This window comes from Astatotilapia calliptera, chromosome 7 (genome assembly GCF_900246225.1).
Source record: "Astatotilapia calliptera chromosome 7, fAstCal1.2, whole genome shotgun sequence".
Classification (NCBI taxonomy): Eukaryota; Metazoa; Chordata; class Actinopteri; order Cichliformes; family Cichlidae; genus Astatotilapia; species Astatotilapia calliptera.
The window spans coordinates 10990560-11008840 of record NC_039308.1 but is presented as its reverse complement, the minus strand read 5'-3'; the positions used below and the strand labels follow the sequence as shown (position 1 = coordinate 11008840).

General features: G+C 42.8%; 1 protein-coding gene across 11 annotated transcripts in view; it reads left to right on the top strand.

Moving 5' to 3' along the window:
* rasgrf2a (Ras protein-specific guanine nucleotide-releasing factor 2a) overlaps positions 1–18281 on the top strand; it is a 51088-nt gene that overhangs the window by 27658 nt on the left and 5149 nt on the right. For 2 of the 11 annotated variants that reach the window (XM_026173013.1, XM_026173015.1), the window contains exons 11-21: positions 1177–1240; positions 1345–1472; positions 1557–1639; positions 3550–3798; positions 3984–4076; positions 4160–4668; positions 7440–7565; positions 8238–8327; positions 12712–12818; positions 14413–14463; positions 17746–17858. In XM_026173013.1, coding sequence (XP_026028798.1) covers positions 1177–1240; positions 1345–1472; positions 1557–1639; positions 3550–3798; positions 3984–4076; positions 4160–4668; positions 7440–7565; positions 8238–8327; positions 12712–12818; positions 14413–14463; positions 17746–17858 — 1613 coding nt within the window. Of the gene's footprint in view, positions 1–1173; positions 1241–1344; positions 1473–1556; positions 1640–3549; positions 3799–3983; positions 4077–4159; positions 4669–7439; positions 7566–8237; positions 8328–12711; positions 12819–14412; positions 14464–17745; positions 17859–18281 lie in introns of all 11 variants that reach the window. The other 9 variants (XM_026173014.1, XM_026173012.1, XM_026173016.1 and 6 more) reach the window with 6 other exon arrangements.

Sequence of the window (18281 nt, the reverse complement as noted above, 5' to 3'; positions counted from 1 at the left end):
GAAACATATGCTAATTCCCATCTCAACATTTTTATTATTGGAATCTTCCATGATTCATACTTCAAAATATTTTTAACTCACACCAGGCTTTGGTGTAGCCCCTCAGTTTGCTATCTGTCTGATACAAACCATATCTATATGATCCAAGCCACAGACTTCTAGTAAATGGTCGGTATTTATATAGCGCTTTACTAGTCCCTGAGGAAAGTGCTTTACACTGTCCAAGTCGGGGCTCGAACCGGCAACCTTCCGATTACAAGGCGAACTCCCAAATCTTGAGCCACGATCGCCTTCTCTGTTAGTTGCAGAGAACACAAGGATGTCTCTAAGTGCACATTGTACCAGGACATGTTAGTTCGCAGGTTGATGATTAATATTGTAATTGCATCATCAGATTTGCAGCTGCATGTTCTGGACACTTGGGTGAAGAGAGGAGCTGTGGTGGTGAGTTGGATCAGGTGATGGGGGAGGATGCTGGACAGACCTGGCACACCCAAACATATTGTGAGGGTGTGTTGGGAACGCCTGGCAGAGGCCCTGATCTGTGAGATCTATAACTCCCACCTCCTGCTGAACTTCAAAAGCATTCCAAGGGAGGCTGGGGACATTGAGTCCAAATGGACATTGTTCAGCACCTCCATTGCTGAGGCTGTAGCAAGGAGCTGTGGCTGCAAGGTGGTTGGTCCCTGCCATGGTGATTTTGGCCAAACCAGTGGGGTTCTGGAAATACTGTCTGGAGCTATGGGGCAGCGTCTCTGATTTGGCAGACTGGGGTGGTGGTTCCTCTCTTTAAGAAGGGAGACCAGAGGATCTGCTCCAACTATAGGGGTTCACACTACTCAGCCTCTCTTGGAAGGTCTATGCCACCGTACTAGAGAAGAGAGGATGTAGATTAGTTGAACTTTGAATACAGGAGGAACAATCCAGTTTTTGTCCTGGATGCAGTACACTGGACCAGCTCTTTATCCTTTCAAGGATATTTGAGGAATATTTGAGGAAATGTTAAAAACAGCAATCAGCTGCTTCCTAATTTTTTATTTAGAAATGTTCATATTATAATATTAACGATTATTTTGAATTTTTACTTTGCTTTTCCCTCTTCCTTTGGGAAATATTCTTCTAAATAAAAAATGACATAACTAACTTAAGCTGTGTTTTCTCTTCCAATAACAGCAGGGAGGAATGTTGTCCCTGATCGAGTGTACTCTGATTGAGGAACTGGATGCCACTGATGAAGACTGTGAGTGTCTTTCTTCAGTCATTATTTCCTTTTTCCATGCATAATAGCTCAACTGAGGTGCGACTAATGTTTTGGTTTGTTGTTTGTTATTTCCGACAATGCAGCAAGTCAAGGATTTAACCATCTGGAGTTTAAAATTGTGGTTGAGCCTCCTGATGGTCAGTCCTTCTCCATTGTTCTCCTGGCTCCTTCCCGCCAGGAGAAAGCTGCCTGGACAAGTGATATCAGCCAGGTAAGAAGTCAATGGTACAAAGATGGAATTGAATTTACCTACCTGTGGCAAGGTTTCATGCTTTTTTTCTGCTTTGTGTTTTAGTGCATTGATAATATCCGATGCAACGGCCTGATGACAAGCGTGTTTGAGGAAAACTCCAAAGTTTCTGTGCCACACATGATCAAGTAAGAAAAAATGAGTGAAAAAGTGCAGTATAAATAACTACAGTCGTAGTTGGAAGTTTATATATTTGTCATGGTCATAAAAAGAAGAATTGGTTGTACAACTCTGAATTTATTTTGGGAGTTTAACAATGTTAGAACTACTTCAAAGAAAGTTTCACTAACGCTGGCTAACAGCAAAAACAGAAGCACTTGTCCGATAGAAAAGTTCAGTATATGCTCAACAATTCACCTCAGTATTGCTACCACTGAATGGAAGTGAACTTAACTGAGTCATTGACTCATATTGGACTTCTTTCAGAAAGATTTACCAGAGCCAGTTTTATAGGGGGAAAAGCCTATACTTTGTTGACTGCAGTTTGCAATCTTACAGAATCTAGCAGTGAGATGTTGTATCTTTAAATTAACAGTACTGTGCTAAAGTTTTGAACCATTCCTGATTTCTTAAGATTTGCAATGACAATTGAAATAGAATATGGGATGAACCAGACTTTCACGTCATCATGTAGTATATTCTTAACATCCTCAAGAGGACATCCTGGGCTTTCTATTGATGCCACATTTGTGGGGGTTGGGGTACCAACGCATATGAACTCTGTTTTAACAATAACAGGAATTGCAGTTTTTTTTTTTTTAAGTGATCATCGTTTTCAGATATTGTGATTCTATTGCTAAAAATCTGATTGTTTCTTCAATTTGAGAGCCTAAACTTTGTTTTGGTAGGATTTCAGAAATAGGGTAATAGAGGAAAGGGTGAAATTGTGGTAGGAGACCCAGACCCAGAGCTGTCAAGAGATGTTGTGAAGGAAGGCCAGACATTAGAACTGGAAGGTGAAACACTCTGGAGAAGACCAGTTTTTGAGGCACCCAGGTTGCAGTCTAGGGCTCTGAAGGTTTTAGACATGTTTAGAAAGGGAAATAAGAACTTGTTAATTCCAATTCACACACTCTTATCTTCCAGAGCTGTCCTTGTCCATATCAACCTAGGAGGTTTTCATTTTGCCCAAGCTCACTGTCCTCAAAATCTGGCATGTCTTCCTCTGAACTTTCACCTCTGCTGTAATGTCTGGCCTTCCTTCACCTCACCTCCTGATAGCACTAAGTATGACTCCCTTCGACTGTTCTACATAAAATCCTATGTGCCTGACTTAGTCCTCTGTTATACCATCCGTGGTCATTGTCAGTGCCGTGGGTGACATGACCTAACAACCCAGGTTAAGATGAATATTAGGTATGGACATTAATAAAAAAGTTATTAATTAAAATATATGTTTTAGTGTTCCGTTTTGTTTTCATCATCTAACTGTTTTAATATTCAGTGAATGGAAATTTTACCAGAAATGCTGGAGAACAGCCTGCAGCATCTGTTGTAGTTTTCAAGAAGTCTCACACGTCTCCTGAGCAATCCCAGCTTATTCTTCTTTGACAAATCTGCCAAGCAGATACAGATTTGATGGTCTCTCCTCTCCCTTCCTGTGCAGGGTTCTAGAGATAGTCTTCTTCAAAACTACAATTCCCAACTTGGCTAAATTACTCACTAGTGTCTTGGCAGTTGTTATGGGGTCTTTAGGCACATCTAAGTTTTCTTTCGCTTCCAACTTCTGAACAAACAGAACAGCTTGTCATCTCTCAAAAGCAGCACATATATTATCAACTACAGATCCTATGAAAGATAATATATGGTTTAAGCTGCTGCTACATGCTGGGTGTTTTTCTGGTGGAAAAAGTCAGTCTGTGCAGCTGCATATGGGAGAACACCAGGGCTGCACAACACTATGGCTGATTAACCCCCCTAAACATCCATCCATCTTCATCCGCTTTATCCGGGGCCGGGTCGCGGGGGCAGCAGCCTAAGCAAAGACACCCCCCTAAACATTCTGATTTAACCTGACTGTGGTATTTTCTTTCTGAAGGTCTGATGCTCGACTGCATAAAGACGATGTTGACATTTGCTTCTCAAAAACGCTCAACTCCTGCAAAGTCCCGCAGATCCGATACGCCAGTGTGGAGCGCTTGCTAGAGCGTCTGACAGACCTGCGCTTCCTCTCCATAGATTTCCTCAACACATTCCTCCACACTTACAGGATCTTCACCACAGCTACTGTGGTCATCGACAAGCTGGCTGACATCTATAAGAAGCCGTTCACCTCCATACCTGTAAGGTACATGTCATCATTTGTAACAGGCATCCAAATATTCATGAATCCTCTATGTATTTCCCCCCCTTCATGTTTAGCACGTATAGCTGCCTGCAGCACGTCTTTCCATTTCCACATTTTGTGTTGCTCCTTTCATCCTCCTCATTCCTTCCTTTTTCCATGCTCTTTTTGTTCTGTCACTGCCCCAGAATTGAGCAACATTCATGTGACCGTCTGTCCATCATGTCACTCTGTCCTGACTACAGTCTGAAGATCACACAACTTGCACTGGACCAGTCCAAGTAAAGACCCTCAGTAGGACTGATGAATCATTTGAGTGTGTTCTTGTCAAGCACTGCACATCAGCTAGTTTCCTTTCTCTTAGATCCCTGGAGCTCTTCTTTGCAACCAACCAGGGCGTGTGGGGAACTGACCCTTTGAACAACAAATCGCCAAGGCTGTGCCGCAAGTTTTCCTCTCCTCCTCCTCTGTCCATCCCCTCTCGTACCGCTTCCCCTGTGCATTGCCGAAAGCTCTCCCTGAACTCCCCTATCAGTGTGAAAACAGGAGCCCTAGACCTGTCCACCACTCGTTCCTCTTCTGCAGCCAACTCCCCAACCTCTAGTCACAGCCCATCCATTGCCTCTCCTCCACCTGGCTCTACCAGAGCGCCCTCTGGCTTTTCCTCCCCTCCACCCACCGCCACAAGGTCTCCTAGCCTCCCCCAGGCCTCTGGGGTATCCTCACCACCCCCTGTCTCCACCAAGGCACCGCTGGATCTCAGCCGTGGTCCTAGTTCCCCAGAGCTGAGTCCAGCTGCAGGGGAGGATGCCAGTGGAGAGCCGCCTCGCATTGATGCCTTCTGTGGGAAGCTGAGGCGCAGCTTCCGCAGGGGTGGGTATCTGCAATACAAAGACATATGAGTCACACTCTGTGAGACCCCTATATCAACACATTTGTAAGCACATGCCTGAGAGTCAACTAGTATAAAATAATACATTAAAAACAAGTATGTTTAAAAATTTGTATCATCTGTTTCAGAAGTAGTCTTACATTTTTCTCCTCTAATGAACTTTTTCTCCTCTAATCATTCATTTATTCCTGATAAGGCTTGCCCACCTAAACAGACTCAGTGAAAGACATAAATGGGTCACCATTACCCAACACAGGAATAATCGTGCTCTTACATCACCATCTGGCCACAGCTGACAGCCTGCTCACTATAAAAACAGCACTGAAGCATTAGATCAGAAACTCTCTAACAAACAACAAGGAAGAGAATGACAATAAGGAGATAAAGAGAGCTTTCTACTTTGCTATTGACCCTCTCCAAAGTCCAATAGCAGTCAGAAGAGCAGCTTGTAATCCACAAGTTCAATCATTCACATGAACACTCTGTCTGGTGTTCATTTGAAGGTTGCTTTCTTTTTTGAATACATAGCTTAGTTATCTGTGGAGCCTTTTAGATTAAAAATAATAACAATTATAATTTTCTAACTGTTGGTACGATTTCTTTAAACTGTCACAAAAGATATGTAGAGCTGTACAATTAATGCAGACATGTTTTTTTTCCTACCATCAAAGTGTTTTCCATGTAGACTTTTCTTGGGTGGGTGGGTGGAAGGGGGGGGGGGGGGGGTGTATATTAATGGTTTAGCATGTTTAGCATTTTAGGGTTGTCTGAGACCATGATCAATTTACTAGTAGACAGTCCTCACACTTTTATTTTGTAAACCTTCACTTTTATTTTTACAGCAAACCAGTAAGCCACTGGCCTTGTTATATCTAGTTTTTCCCTACCAGCAGGCAGGTTGCTTTTTTTTGTCACAGCCAGGCGGAAGCTGACTGTGTGTTGAGGGAATAATGGACCCAAATGCAGACAAAACGGAATGTGGAACGTCACTTGAATTAACAAAAGGCAAGCCGTTTATTGAGGCTAATAAAAAGGTGCAAACGAAGGGGCAAGCTAAACTGATGCAAAACTAAACTTAGAGCTGATTGGAGCTGATTAGAATAATGACACCACAGGGGAAGTGAAACTAAACAGAATGAACATGGGACACCACAACTCTTCAAACTAAAACAGGAACATAACCCGTTATATTCCTGTTTTATGACATGACATGACATGACATGACATGAGCTTGACAACATAGGACACGCAGACATGAAACGCATGACAGGCTAAGATGCGGACTTAACATGGTGCACAGACAAGGAACATGAACACTGTAAAAACATACAGAGGGAAAAAGGGGCTGGAGATGACACAGGGACATAAGCACAAACAGAACAAGATGACTGGGGGGGAAACAAATGACAGAAGGAATGGGTCACAAGGGGAAAACGTGTAAACAAGAGGAGGAGATGGGAGACAAAGACTGAAACACATGAACGGTTAGGGAGACTTAAACACAGGGGGTGAAGATACATGGCAACCTAAGCAAAATAGAATGAGCTTTAGCTAACTAAATGAGACTAAAACATAAACAACGAATATCAAAATACAAGGAAACTCAAAACACTGGGTCACACAGCAATTTTTTATTGGTGGTCTTTGATGTCACTTAACTGCCTCTACAGTCTCTTGACCCATGTTCCAGTGTCTTGGATTATAGGTGGCCATGACTGTCCTTGTTCTGCTCTGGGGTTTCACTGCAAACTGGAGGACCATTCTATCCTGAACCTGCAGCAGGCAGAGAACAGGTTTATATGCTGCCTTGAAAAGATTACTAACACTGCAGAGCAGAACAAGGGGGGAAGAGGGGGGGGTCTTAGGGACTAGGAAACGTTTTGTATCAGAGACAACACAAACTTCAGTACTGTCATGACTAGGTTCAAGCTGTTAATCCCCTCATTATCCCTGTTAATCAGAATATCATTTTTGGTTTTTCTTACATTGTTTTCCCCAGTCTTAGGAGTCAGGCAGCAAAGAAAGAAATCATTCTGATGCACATCATAAAGTACACACATTTCTTTTTCAAAAAAGTTTCTCCTAAATGTATGTTTAGAGTACAGTTAGGGCCTTTGAAATCTATGTCATCATAGATAAATGGTAAATGGCCTGCATTTGTATAGTGCTTTTCTAGTCCCTAAGGACCCCAAAGCGCTTCACACTACATTCAGTCATTCACCCATTCACACACACATTCACACACTGGCGATGGCAAGCTACATTGTAGCCACAGCTGCCCTGGGGACAGAGGCGAGGCTGCCGGACACTGGCGCCACCGGGCCCTCTGACCACCACCTACTAACCCCATGTTTGCCAGTACTGGCAAACATGGGGTTAGTATCTTGCCCAAGGATATTTGGCATGCAGCTAGGAGGTAGCCTGGGATCGAACCACCGACTTTCTGATTAGTGGCTGACCTGCTCTGCCACCTGAGCTACAGCCACCCGATCTCAAAGGGTTAAGAGACTAGGTTGTGTTTGGTCCATGTCACTTGGGATTGCTTGGCGGCTCAGTTAACTTGTTAATCTTAGATAGGAGATGGCTTATTTTCAGCATGTGCTCGATAGTCCCTAATAATATTTTAAGTTACTTTTGTTCTCTGTGTGTTTTACACTCCCACGTGATTGTTTTCTACCCTCAGTACTGTATACTCATTAAAAAATGCTCCAATACTTGTTTCAGATGTTACATGCAGTATATTCCTTAACAGCTGTCCTGGAGTCAGTATCCCTGGACAAATTCATTCCTGAGTCACCAGCTACCAGTGAGCCAGGTGACACATCCCCCTGCCGCTCGCCTTCAACACCGAGGCATCTCCGTTACCGTCAATCGGGAGGTACCAAATACACACACACACACACACACACACACACACACACACACACACACACACACAATTTTCTAAATCTCTAGAGGCATGGAAAACAATGAGTACACTAAACATGGTTTTATTTTTTCATGGTGCAGCATAGAAAATATATTTGTTGAAACTGATTCATTTCATTATTTCATGAAAAATATTAGCTTATCTTAAATTTTATGGCAGCAAGATGTTTCAAAAATGTTGGGATCTGAGTATGGCAGCATGGCAGCTGAGGCAGACCCTTTTTAATGGTCAAGGTGGCTGACAATAGAGGTGTAACCCCTACCAGTTACACTTCTATTGTAATTTTATAGTTATAGTAATTTTTTTCCTGATTTGAGGTTTGATTGCTCATTACACTGGTTGCTGGTGTATGCTGGTACTGTGTGTGAAGAGCTGTGGAAACCCCACAGGTACCTTCACAACACCACTTATATTTGTTTAATAATTTTATTTTTGGTGACTTTCTTTTTTGTCCCCATGCCAAACAACTTTCACATGAGATGACTATGTAAACAGATTTGTCCTCATAATATGATGATTACCAATAACACAAACATATTTACACATTATTTATAACAGACTGTGTAAAGCGAGCAGGCTCTCTTTTTCTTGCTGTTTTTTAATGTTTTTGACTCCTTGCAGTTACATCAGGGGAGACCTCTCGCTGCTCTATGTCACCAGCTTCAGCTTTTGCAATCGCCACTGCTGCTGCTGGACATAGCAGCTCCCAGGGTGAGCATGTCAACTCATCAAGATCCAAAGATGCACACCAGAGGAAGGGAACTGTTGCTTTGGTGTCATTTAAATTAATATTAAGAGGTTGCTAGATGTAATGATGGGCTCAAATCATCTGCTGCAAAAATGTTAGTGCTTAGAAATTCACAGCTTCTACTCTTGTACTCAAGAATGTTATACAGAAGGTAAAAAAAAAACTTTGATTCAGAGGATATTGAAATTGTTGACCCTATTTATTTGTCTCAGGACTCCATCAGGATTTTAAAAACAGTAGCTAAAAGCCTATATTTACAAACTTTTATTAGTTAAAATGTATGTGCAGTCGCCTTGTTGTGATGATGTATTTGATTGTAAAAGTCTCAAAGTTCTAATACTCTTCCATTTTTAATAGTACTATGCCTTTGTTTGTTTTTTGACATGTATATACTGTTACACTGGTGAATGCTCATATTCCATTCCCAGGGTTCCAAATTATGAGATAAATATGATTGTAAAGAAACTCTGTGAGCCCAAAGCTCAGGAAACAAACTCAGGCATTTTGAGGGAGTTTTTTTTCCTACTCTGGCTCTTTATGATGTCACGGAAAGTAGAAACACTATCCTGCCAAAAATATTCACTGGTCTGACTTCACACCCTCATGAACTTCAGTGATATCCCATTCTGAATCCATAGGATTTCATATGATGTCGACCCATGTTTTGCAGCTATAGTAGCCTCAGCAATTCTGGGATGGCTTCCCACAAGGTTAAAGAGAGTGTTTATGGGGATTTTTGACGATTTTTCCAGAAGTGCATTTGTGAAGTCAGACACTGATGTGGCTACCTAGTTTTCAAAACCTAATTTTTTGGAGGCAGAAAATCGAAATAAACTGTTTCCATTAGACCAAGGGTCTCAAACTCATGGCCCACATCACCTCTGCTCATGGCCCGTACATTGACATGAAGAAAAATAATGCAATTTAGCCCGTTACTTTTTGTTAGGGAGGATTTGTTTGTTGTTTGTTGAAATATTTGTGGGTGTTTTCTTGTTTGTTTGTTTGCTTTTTGTACTACTTGAGCAATAAAGATGACAGTGTCAGCAGTGGCCCACAGCTCATTTAAGTTTGAGACCCCTGCTTTAGAAAGTTGAGGAGCTTCACCAAGGCCCAGTATAAGACAAATATGCATCAATAAATGAATCATGCAAAGCTACTCTATTAGAGTCCAAGAAAAAAATATATAACTGGAAATGTTGTTGTTGTTTTAGTGGCTTATTATTAATTTCTTTTTTTCTTTTTTTGTTGTCCCGTTTGGATCTTTAGCCATCAGAATTGTTGTCTTAAGGCCAAGAAAGATGCCAAGCGGATTTATTTTACCAAGTGGATCATCATGGCCTTGCCATATTGGTCCATTTTATTGACCTTTATTATAATTATGTATTTATTTTATTTTATTTTCGGTTGCTACAAACGGGACAGAAATGACAGGGAGATAGGACAGGGAGAAAGAATGAAAGAAAGAGAGGGAGAGAAAGAAAACCAAAGGGGAGAAGAGACAGTGAGAAAGGGGGGAAGAAAGAAAGAAAAACAAACAAAACACCTGGATCACCTGTATGGAGAAAAAAAAACAGAAGCGAAAACAAACAAAAAAGAGCAACATAATAAATACAGCACCATCACAATAAACTAGCTAGCAGTAGATAACAGTTTAATACTAAATATTAAACGCTATTGTGCAGCACGCAAGATAGACAGCGCACAATGTGCTTTGAGGCAGCAGCCAAGAAAGGTGTAGTCCACGTCTGTGAACACCCGTGGGTACACCTGTGTGCACACCTGTGTGGATCAGCATGCTTGTATTCCAAAGGTTTCTCCATGTAACGATCTGCTAGGGAGTGTGGGGAGCCATAGCCCCGTCCCCCAGGGCATGAAGCAGGTATGGAGGAGATCCAGGCCCCAGACATCCAGAGGCCCCAGAGTACGAGGACCCGAGGAGGACCACCAAAGGGGGGGAACCGTGCCACCCTCCTGGGAAGAGCTGAGTAGAGCCCCAAACGAGAGGTCACCCAGCAGCTACGGAGCAGAGGCCAGAGGGGGTTGCAGTGGCGTGCCCGCGGGCTCTGCCGGCAGCCAGCTGTGCCAGAGAGGACCGAGCTTCTGGCCCAGAGGCCCGAGGGCACCCCACCCCCCGGAAAGGGTCCAGCCGGGCCACAGGTGCCAGGCCCCACCAGTCGGCCACCAGGAGTGAGCCGGTACATACATGAGCGCCCAGCCCCAGTCAACAAGAACCACCAACACACCAACGTCTGAGGGCATCAGCCACCGGCAGGGAGTGTGGTGAGGGGAGATAGGCCTCCGTACTTTGGAGGGCCTGAGATGTACCCATAGAGGTTGAGTCTAAGACCCAACCTGACATATAGACACAGACGAACAGGCGCACGCGGACACAAACGTGCATTGCCACCCCCATATACACAACCAAATACTCGGCACTCACCCAACGTGTAGACAGACACAAATAGACACTGCACAGACAGTCACACTCCCCAAACATACTCTATATCCCAGGTCCAGGTACCCCCGCCCTCAGAGGTGCAAGCTGCACCTAGACCCAGGAGATGTAACCCTTCTCTCTGGGGTGGAGGCAAGCGGACCACCTCCTTATCTGCAGTAGCAGGGAGGCCCCACATCCCAGACCCCAGTCTGAGGCCAGCACCTCCTCCCAGCCCCCCAGCCCTGACGGCTAACAGAACCGGGGTGAGTGAAGACCCCAAACCTCCCTCCGCCCGCTCATATGTAGTGCTGCTGTGTGCTGTTCTAAAGTGCATTTAAAACACAGGAGAGCATGGTACTAGCTTCCTATCAGAGAGCAGCACGGCTCCTCCCGAAAACCCTCAGTGTCTATATGCATTTAAAATTGAGGGTAGGGCACCAGCGCCAGAGGTGGGTTGGAGTACACCGACCATCCTCTGGATGCTATAAAACGTGCCCACCCCTAAGGCCCTATATGTATGTGTTATGTGAGAGTGTGAGTAATGTGGATGTCTAGGTTGCAGAATAAAATTGAGGCACAGGCGGACAGAAGGGGACAGAGGGGGAGTACCTCCCCTGCACCCTGGTGACATACCTGCACCCCAAGCCCTGCGTGTGTGTGTGGGTGTGGTAGAGCGGGAAGAGGGAGGCAGCTGAGGATGGGGAGGGAAGAAAGGGAGGGGCAAGCGGCCTACTGGGGCCAGCTCCCCTGCTGACCCCAGTAGGCACCCCCACACTCTGGAACCCACCAGGGCAAGGGGGCCCAGGCCCATCCGGACCGGGGCCTGCAGCAGCAGCACCGCCCAGCCCCACAGAGTCCGGGGCAGCCCACCCGACTCCACCCCAGAGAAAACTGCACCCACCCCATCATCCAATCATCTCCCAAATTACACAAGACAATAGACACCCAGGTTGAGTTCATTCTCTACCTCTCCTATATATCTCCCCCACCTGCAGAGTGAGCTCCTGTAGAGAGGAGACCACCTGCAAAGATATAACAGCCTCCCCACCAGTTAGAGAGCCCCGTAGTTGGGCCGATGCACCAGAGGTCCCCTGCACTGGGGCTGAACCCCCTGCACCCACCCGCCCACAGCTCCGGCAACACAACAGCCAGGACCCAAGCCCCCAAGGCCCAGCCAGAGCCCCAGACCAGGGGCGGAGCACCCCCAGACCCCCAAGCCTCCCCGCCCATCCCGGACCCACCCAGGGGCAGCCAGGCTACCAGGCCAGTAACCAACGTCCGCCAGCACAGACCCTCCCCCATCTCCGCTGTACGCAGCCACAAGGAAAGCACCATCTAAGAGCCACCAGAGCCCCTAACTAGGTCATGGCCACATCCCCCGGGTTAGGCCCTCCAGGGAAAACGTCCCTAGGGAATCCCCAGACGCCCTAAGGCTTATTATTAATTTCTTACAAGTGGCACCAGTATTAACCTTTGCACCTTGTAAACTTTAGCAACACTTTATGATTTATTGTCTTCTCCATTTTTTGTAAATAATTCTGCTGTTTTGGTGCGGATATAGCTCATTTAGTTGAATGGACCACTTATATGTTATAAGGCTACCTACTGGACAGGTGCAGGTTCAACTCTGCCCTGGGAAATTTACTGCATGTCATTCCCTCTGCTTTATTGTCAGTAAAAGCTAAGAGCCAAAAATAAATATGTATTAAAAAAAATACACACACCACACACACACACACACACACATATACATATACACATTTATGAGTAGGTTGAGTAGTGCTAGTAACTTAACATTAAAATGAAAGCCAAACCCTGAAAGGACCATGAAAATTTTCTTGATACCAAAATAATAAATGTTGCCTGACATAACATCTTTAATGGCCATGATCTCTGTTTTGTCCTTCTAGGTTTTAACAATTCTGAGAAAGCCTGTGACAAAGAATTCATCATCCGCAGAGCTGCTACTAACAGAGTTCTCAATGTGCTGCGCCACTGGGTTTCTAAGCATTCCCAGGTAAGTCTTCCAGTTAAGTTATAAATTCACCTATTTAAGGACTCTGGTGATTTTCTGTTTCAGTATAAATAGTTGTTCCTGTGTAATGTCACTGTAGCTGTATAGTTGAGAACTCTGGGTAGTAGAGACAGGAGTCCCCAGACAGCAGTCTTCTTGTCTTGCGTATATATTTAATATTTATACAAAAATATTTATACATGGGTAGTCTTTGATGGTGTCATTAGAACAAGCAAAAGCTAAATAACAAAAACTTGCATGTAAGTGACTAATGAAAACCTTTTTGTTTTTAATTAAGAGTAATGTGGTATTTTAAAATGTGTTTTCATTAGCTGGAAACATAGTTGCAAAACTCCTTGCATGCTTCACACTAGTTGAGAACATATGGTCCAACACACATTAAAGTTAAGCTAATTGCCAAACTAATTTTTAGGGAAAGGCGTTATGGACCTTTGATCTTCTGGAGATAGCTCTTTATCAGGAGCAGTGTATGTTTTGGGTCGTTAGCAATTTGGTAGATTAAGCAACAACTCAGACCCAGTTTTCCTGCTGACTGCTGGAAGTTTTCATTCAAAATCTTTACATATCCTTCTGTCTTCATGATTTCTTCCACACTGACAAGATTCCCATTTCCAGATGCACTGAAGCATCCCTACAGCATAATACTAGTGTGTTTCACTATGGGAGTGAAACCTCTCTCTTCTTTCTATAAACATGGCAGCATCTGTATAGGCAAAAAACGCAATAATTTCTTCTCATCTCACCTAAGAATGCACTTCCAGTATGCAAAATCGGTCTCCAGGTTGTCCTTCGCGTACTGGCTTGAAGCTGTGTCTTCTGCAGACGTCTGCACCCTTATAGTTCACTCTCGTCCAGGGCTCTAGTGATTGTCTTCTTTGAAACTACAGTTGCTGAAGTTTATTTATATATATATATATATATATATATATATATATATATATATTTCTATAACATATAACAGCAAGCCCTAGTGCATGGTGCAATAAACCACTTTAGCTTCATTTGTGAGGGGTGAAAGTGGTATTAGTCAGTTTCGTCCATTCTATTAAAGCTTCTTTGGAGGAAGAGACCTGCTGAATAAAGACGTTTTATTGCCACTGCAGAGAGAAGTGACACGGTAGATCTGTTACCATTGAATCATCAAGCATTTTGGACCCATCACGACAGAAAGATTTTACTACATTAACAGAATGAAGAGCTGGACTTTAGGTGTTCTCTATAAAGCTAAGGTAGTAGAAATTGGTAGCAATTATACTGAAGATAAATGTTGCCTTCATGGCTCTTGTCATCTCCATGAAGAAGTTTTTAAAACACTGTTGTCTGTGGGAGGAGGAACTTCATGCTGAGCATCTAACCAAGAATAATACTGTGCTGCTGCCTTGTGTGTATATAGCTGACAATAAAAAAGTCAGCCATGTAAGTAAATGTGACCTAAGTAATGACTCATTTGCTCTAGAAAGTTTATAAGAAACCTAGAGCTGGCTAACTGGACCATTGCTCAGCCCACCTGAAAGAGTTTGTTGTTGTGCTTGTTTTGATTGTTTCTTTTCTCCCGTCACTTTTTTCCCTCATGGAGGTACTTTTTGCTCTTCATGTCTTGTCTCCCACCCAGGAAGCATGGAAAAAGGTCAGCATCTTCCCCAGGGTAGCGAAAAGATTATAATTTTCATTTTACATTATATAAGATGCTATTTTTGCAACTGAATATTTAGCTTGGAAAGTAAACTTCTGTTGGTTGGTCCTAGGTTAAGTGTTATGTGGCCATGACCTTTAATTTTTTTTAAATATCATCCTACAAAAGTCAGTTCAGTTTGTGGCTTTTTACACGCTACTACTGCTGGTCTTATAGTTTTGATGTAATTTTCTAGACAGTTTTATTAATTTTTTATGATGCTTTGCCACATCTAACTTATTATAACAACATTGTAAACAGTGTAAAACTGCTACTTCTTCCTAAAAACATGGTCTTAATTGTTAACACTTATCTGCAAATTGCAGCTCTAACAGATAAAAAGGAGCCTAAAAAGTGACAAGTACTTTTGGGATTGTTTTGTTGTTGCATTTCCAGGACATCAGCAGTCACTATCATTTTCAAAGCGGGTGAAATTGATTCACATTGACCTATGCTTCATAACTGGAAAGATTATTACCCCTGAAGTTGGCTTTGTGTTATACTGTAATGATCAAGTGTTGTCATTTATTTATTTATTTATTTATTTATTTATTTTTGAGAAATGTACTTTAGAGCCTAATGCTAACCATCCAGTAAGGTCTAAGGAATCTTCCAAGAATGGTGAGACAGAGAATTAATGGATCATAATTTCATTGCTCTAGAGGAAGTTAGGCCTGCAGTCTATGTTATCATGGCAATGTACCCCAATGGGATGTAAAAGATGCTGGGAAATTTAAAAACAAATGAACACAGAAAAATTAAAAACCATTGGTAAAGTTTTCAAAAGTGCATGTTAGAGTTATAATGTGTCTAATTAGTAGGTATATCTGATATCCCTGTGTTGGTGTTGTTCCTGTGTCGTCATTATAGGAGCAAGGTAGTTGTATTCACCTGTTTACCATACCTGGCATTGACAACTATAAAGAGGTGAGCACGGGTCAGATCAAAGTACCAACAGCTGACTTGGACCTGTTATTTCTCTGGTGGCCCTGTGGCTCTCCCATGCAGATGTTAAGATGCTGACTCAGTCAGAACCCAACATTTTAGCCTTAAATCTGATCCATGTTCACTCTACCTTAATGTTCATCAACACCAGGTCAGTTAGAATGCAGAATGGCAGTACAGATTTGCAGGCACCTCATTTCCAAACTGTGTAAGTTTTGTTTTGGAGAAATGCACAGAGGATAACAGGCAGCAATTCAGACTAGAGGTTGTAGTCACTCTTCTATGTGGTTTTTATGTAGATGATTGTCTTGTCACTATTGGTTCTGAAGAGGAGGCAGCTTCAAGCATTTGGTCCTCTCTGTGCTTAAGGAGGCTTTAAGTTCACCAACAAGCAACAGATTAGTAACAGACGAGTTATGCTTGCTACCATACCTCAGCAGGAGAGATCAAAGGTTAAGGACTTGGATTTGGACAGTGAAAACTTGCCAGTAGAGAGAGCATTGAGTGTTTAAATAACATTTAAGAGCAAACCTCTCACAAGGAGAAGGATATTATCCACTGTAAGTCCTCTCTATGACCCATTTAAGTTTTCGGGACCTGTTATGTTGTGTTATGGTATCTACTAACATCTGGGCTGGGATGACATGTTGCCACCCACTCTTGCACAAGCATGGACAATCTAGATGGATGACAGCTTGTACATTATAATACTGAGAGGCCCTTTAAATCTTATAACTTTGGAGATGTTGCTTCTGCTTCTGCTCAGTGTAATTCCACTGAAACAAACTAGCATTCCTCACATGCCCTTGGACATGTACAGCTCATTTAGCTGCGAGTAGAATGGACAAGGTGTTTAGAAAGGAGTCAAGGCAGTGATGTAAATTAATATTTGGACAAACTTTTGGATTTCATCATTTAATTTTCTTTCTAGATTGATCCGGGGGAGGGTTGCATGGTTAATTAGGTTCATTTGGAGCTTAGGAAGGAGACAGCTAAAAACAGCTTTGAATCTAGCCTAGGTCAGCTTGCCTGGCTTGAGGCAAGGCTTCAGAGTTAGTTGCTATTTGCTAATTCAGAAGAAGAAATATTCAGATGAGATCAGTGGTTTGCAGAAAGGTGAAATATGAAGAAGAGCAGTCACCTCAGTAGGCTTATTTTCAAGCTTATGGATGGCATTTTGAGAGTTGGGTTAGGCTTAGTAGAGCGCTATACCAGAGGAGGCAAGGCATCAGGTTTTATTGGCTTGGGATCTTCACACTTCTGACCTTGTGCTTCAACATGTACATCCAAAAACATGGCAGAGTGGACATTATCACATGCTTTCTCAGTTTCAGCAAAGCTTTTTGTTTCCAGGTGCAACTACTGCTACAATATAAGGAGGATTTTAGCTAAATATAGACTTCAAGCAGCAATGGGACGTCAGCTGATGATCTTTCCAGATGAATCTCCATTTACTCAGATTAGAGAGGATTGCTTTGGGCCTTCTTAGGTTAAGTGTGAAAGGCGTCTTACAGCGAGAGCTGTGCGACTGGAGGTGCTGTCATCTTTGAACACAGACGCCTTTATTAATGGTCTTGGGGCAATTTATTTCAAGACATGAGAATTTGAGGTATGATAGGATAATGTCAGTAATGAATGAGAACTGGAGTAACTGGAGGATGGAATCGGGCACAAATACATCAAATTTTTGCTAAGGTAAAGGTGTAGATAGGTTTTCAGTCCCCCCACTGGTTCACATCATAGTGAACTCCTAATAGGGTTTGTTCTGTCTCGAAAATACAAAATCTGGATGTGTCTGTCTCGCAGACCTGCATCTCTTCACCTGCTTCCTGCTCTCACTATAGATCACAATGTCATCTGCAAACATCATATTCCACAAAGACTATGTCCTTGCATTTTTCAGCCTTTCAGATTCCACCTTCTGTGTAAGATGTAGTCCAGCTGTGTTCACTTTCCTCCATTCTTATGCTTCACCCCATGTTCCTCCCTATCTTAAAGCACATGCTCACTAAAGTCATTTCCATCTCCTTGGCAAATTCTGGTTACTATTTGTTCCCCTGTATTTCTCTTCTTAACACCATACCTATCCAACACCTCTCATCACCTCTGTTCCCTTCACGTACAACCTCACCCTTTCCCCTTCCCACTGTCATATATGAGTGCAAGCTTAATTAGATGTTAAATACACAATAAACCACTGAAATGAATCTTTCTGTGAGTGCCCACTACTCTAATCTTAACTTCAAGTCTAAGCTTCCCTATAAATATATATGCATGTGTTGTTTCAATCAGGACTTTGAAATGAACAGTGAGCTGAAGGTGGGGGTGATCAGTCTACTAGAAGAGGTGTTGCGAGATCCAGATCTGCTGCCGCAAGAGAGGAAAGCTACAACAAACATATTAAGGTACAAAGGGATTGCTGTAAATATCATTGTGTACTTCTTTTTATCTACACACTGTCCTAGAATTTTTTTTCTGCAATAGGCAAGGTGAAGCCATAGACTGTGCATGCAAAATAGACTTAGTTAACATGTTGTCACCCATTAGTTTGCAGGCGGAAACTTCAGTGTAAGTGTTTAAGACCCTACCTTGCTTTTTCTGTAGTAAAAGTTTCCATATTTGGAAAAGAAGCTGGAGTGCTAAGATAGCACATTCTAGTGGGTTTGGTTATAGCTGTTATTGATAAACTGTAAGGGAGCAATGTGCAGACAAAGTGCAATTAGTAAATATCTGTAATTAGTAAAAGACTTATCCAAGACAAGAATTTCAATCGTCAAAACTGAAGCACAAATTTCTTGTGATGGTCTATCCAGAACAGCTGCCTGTGT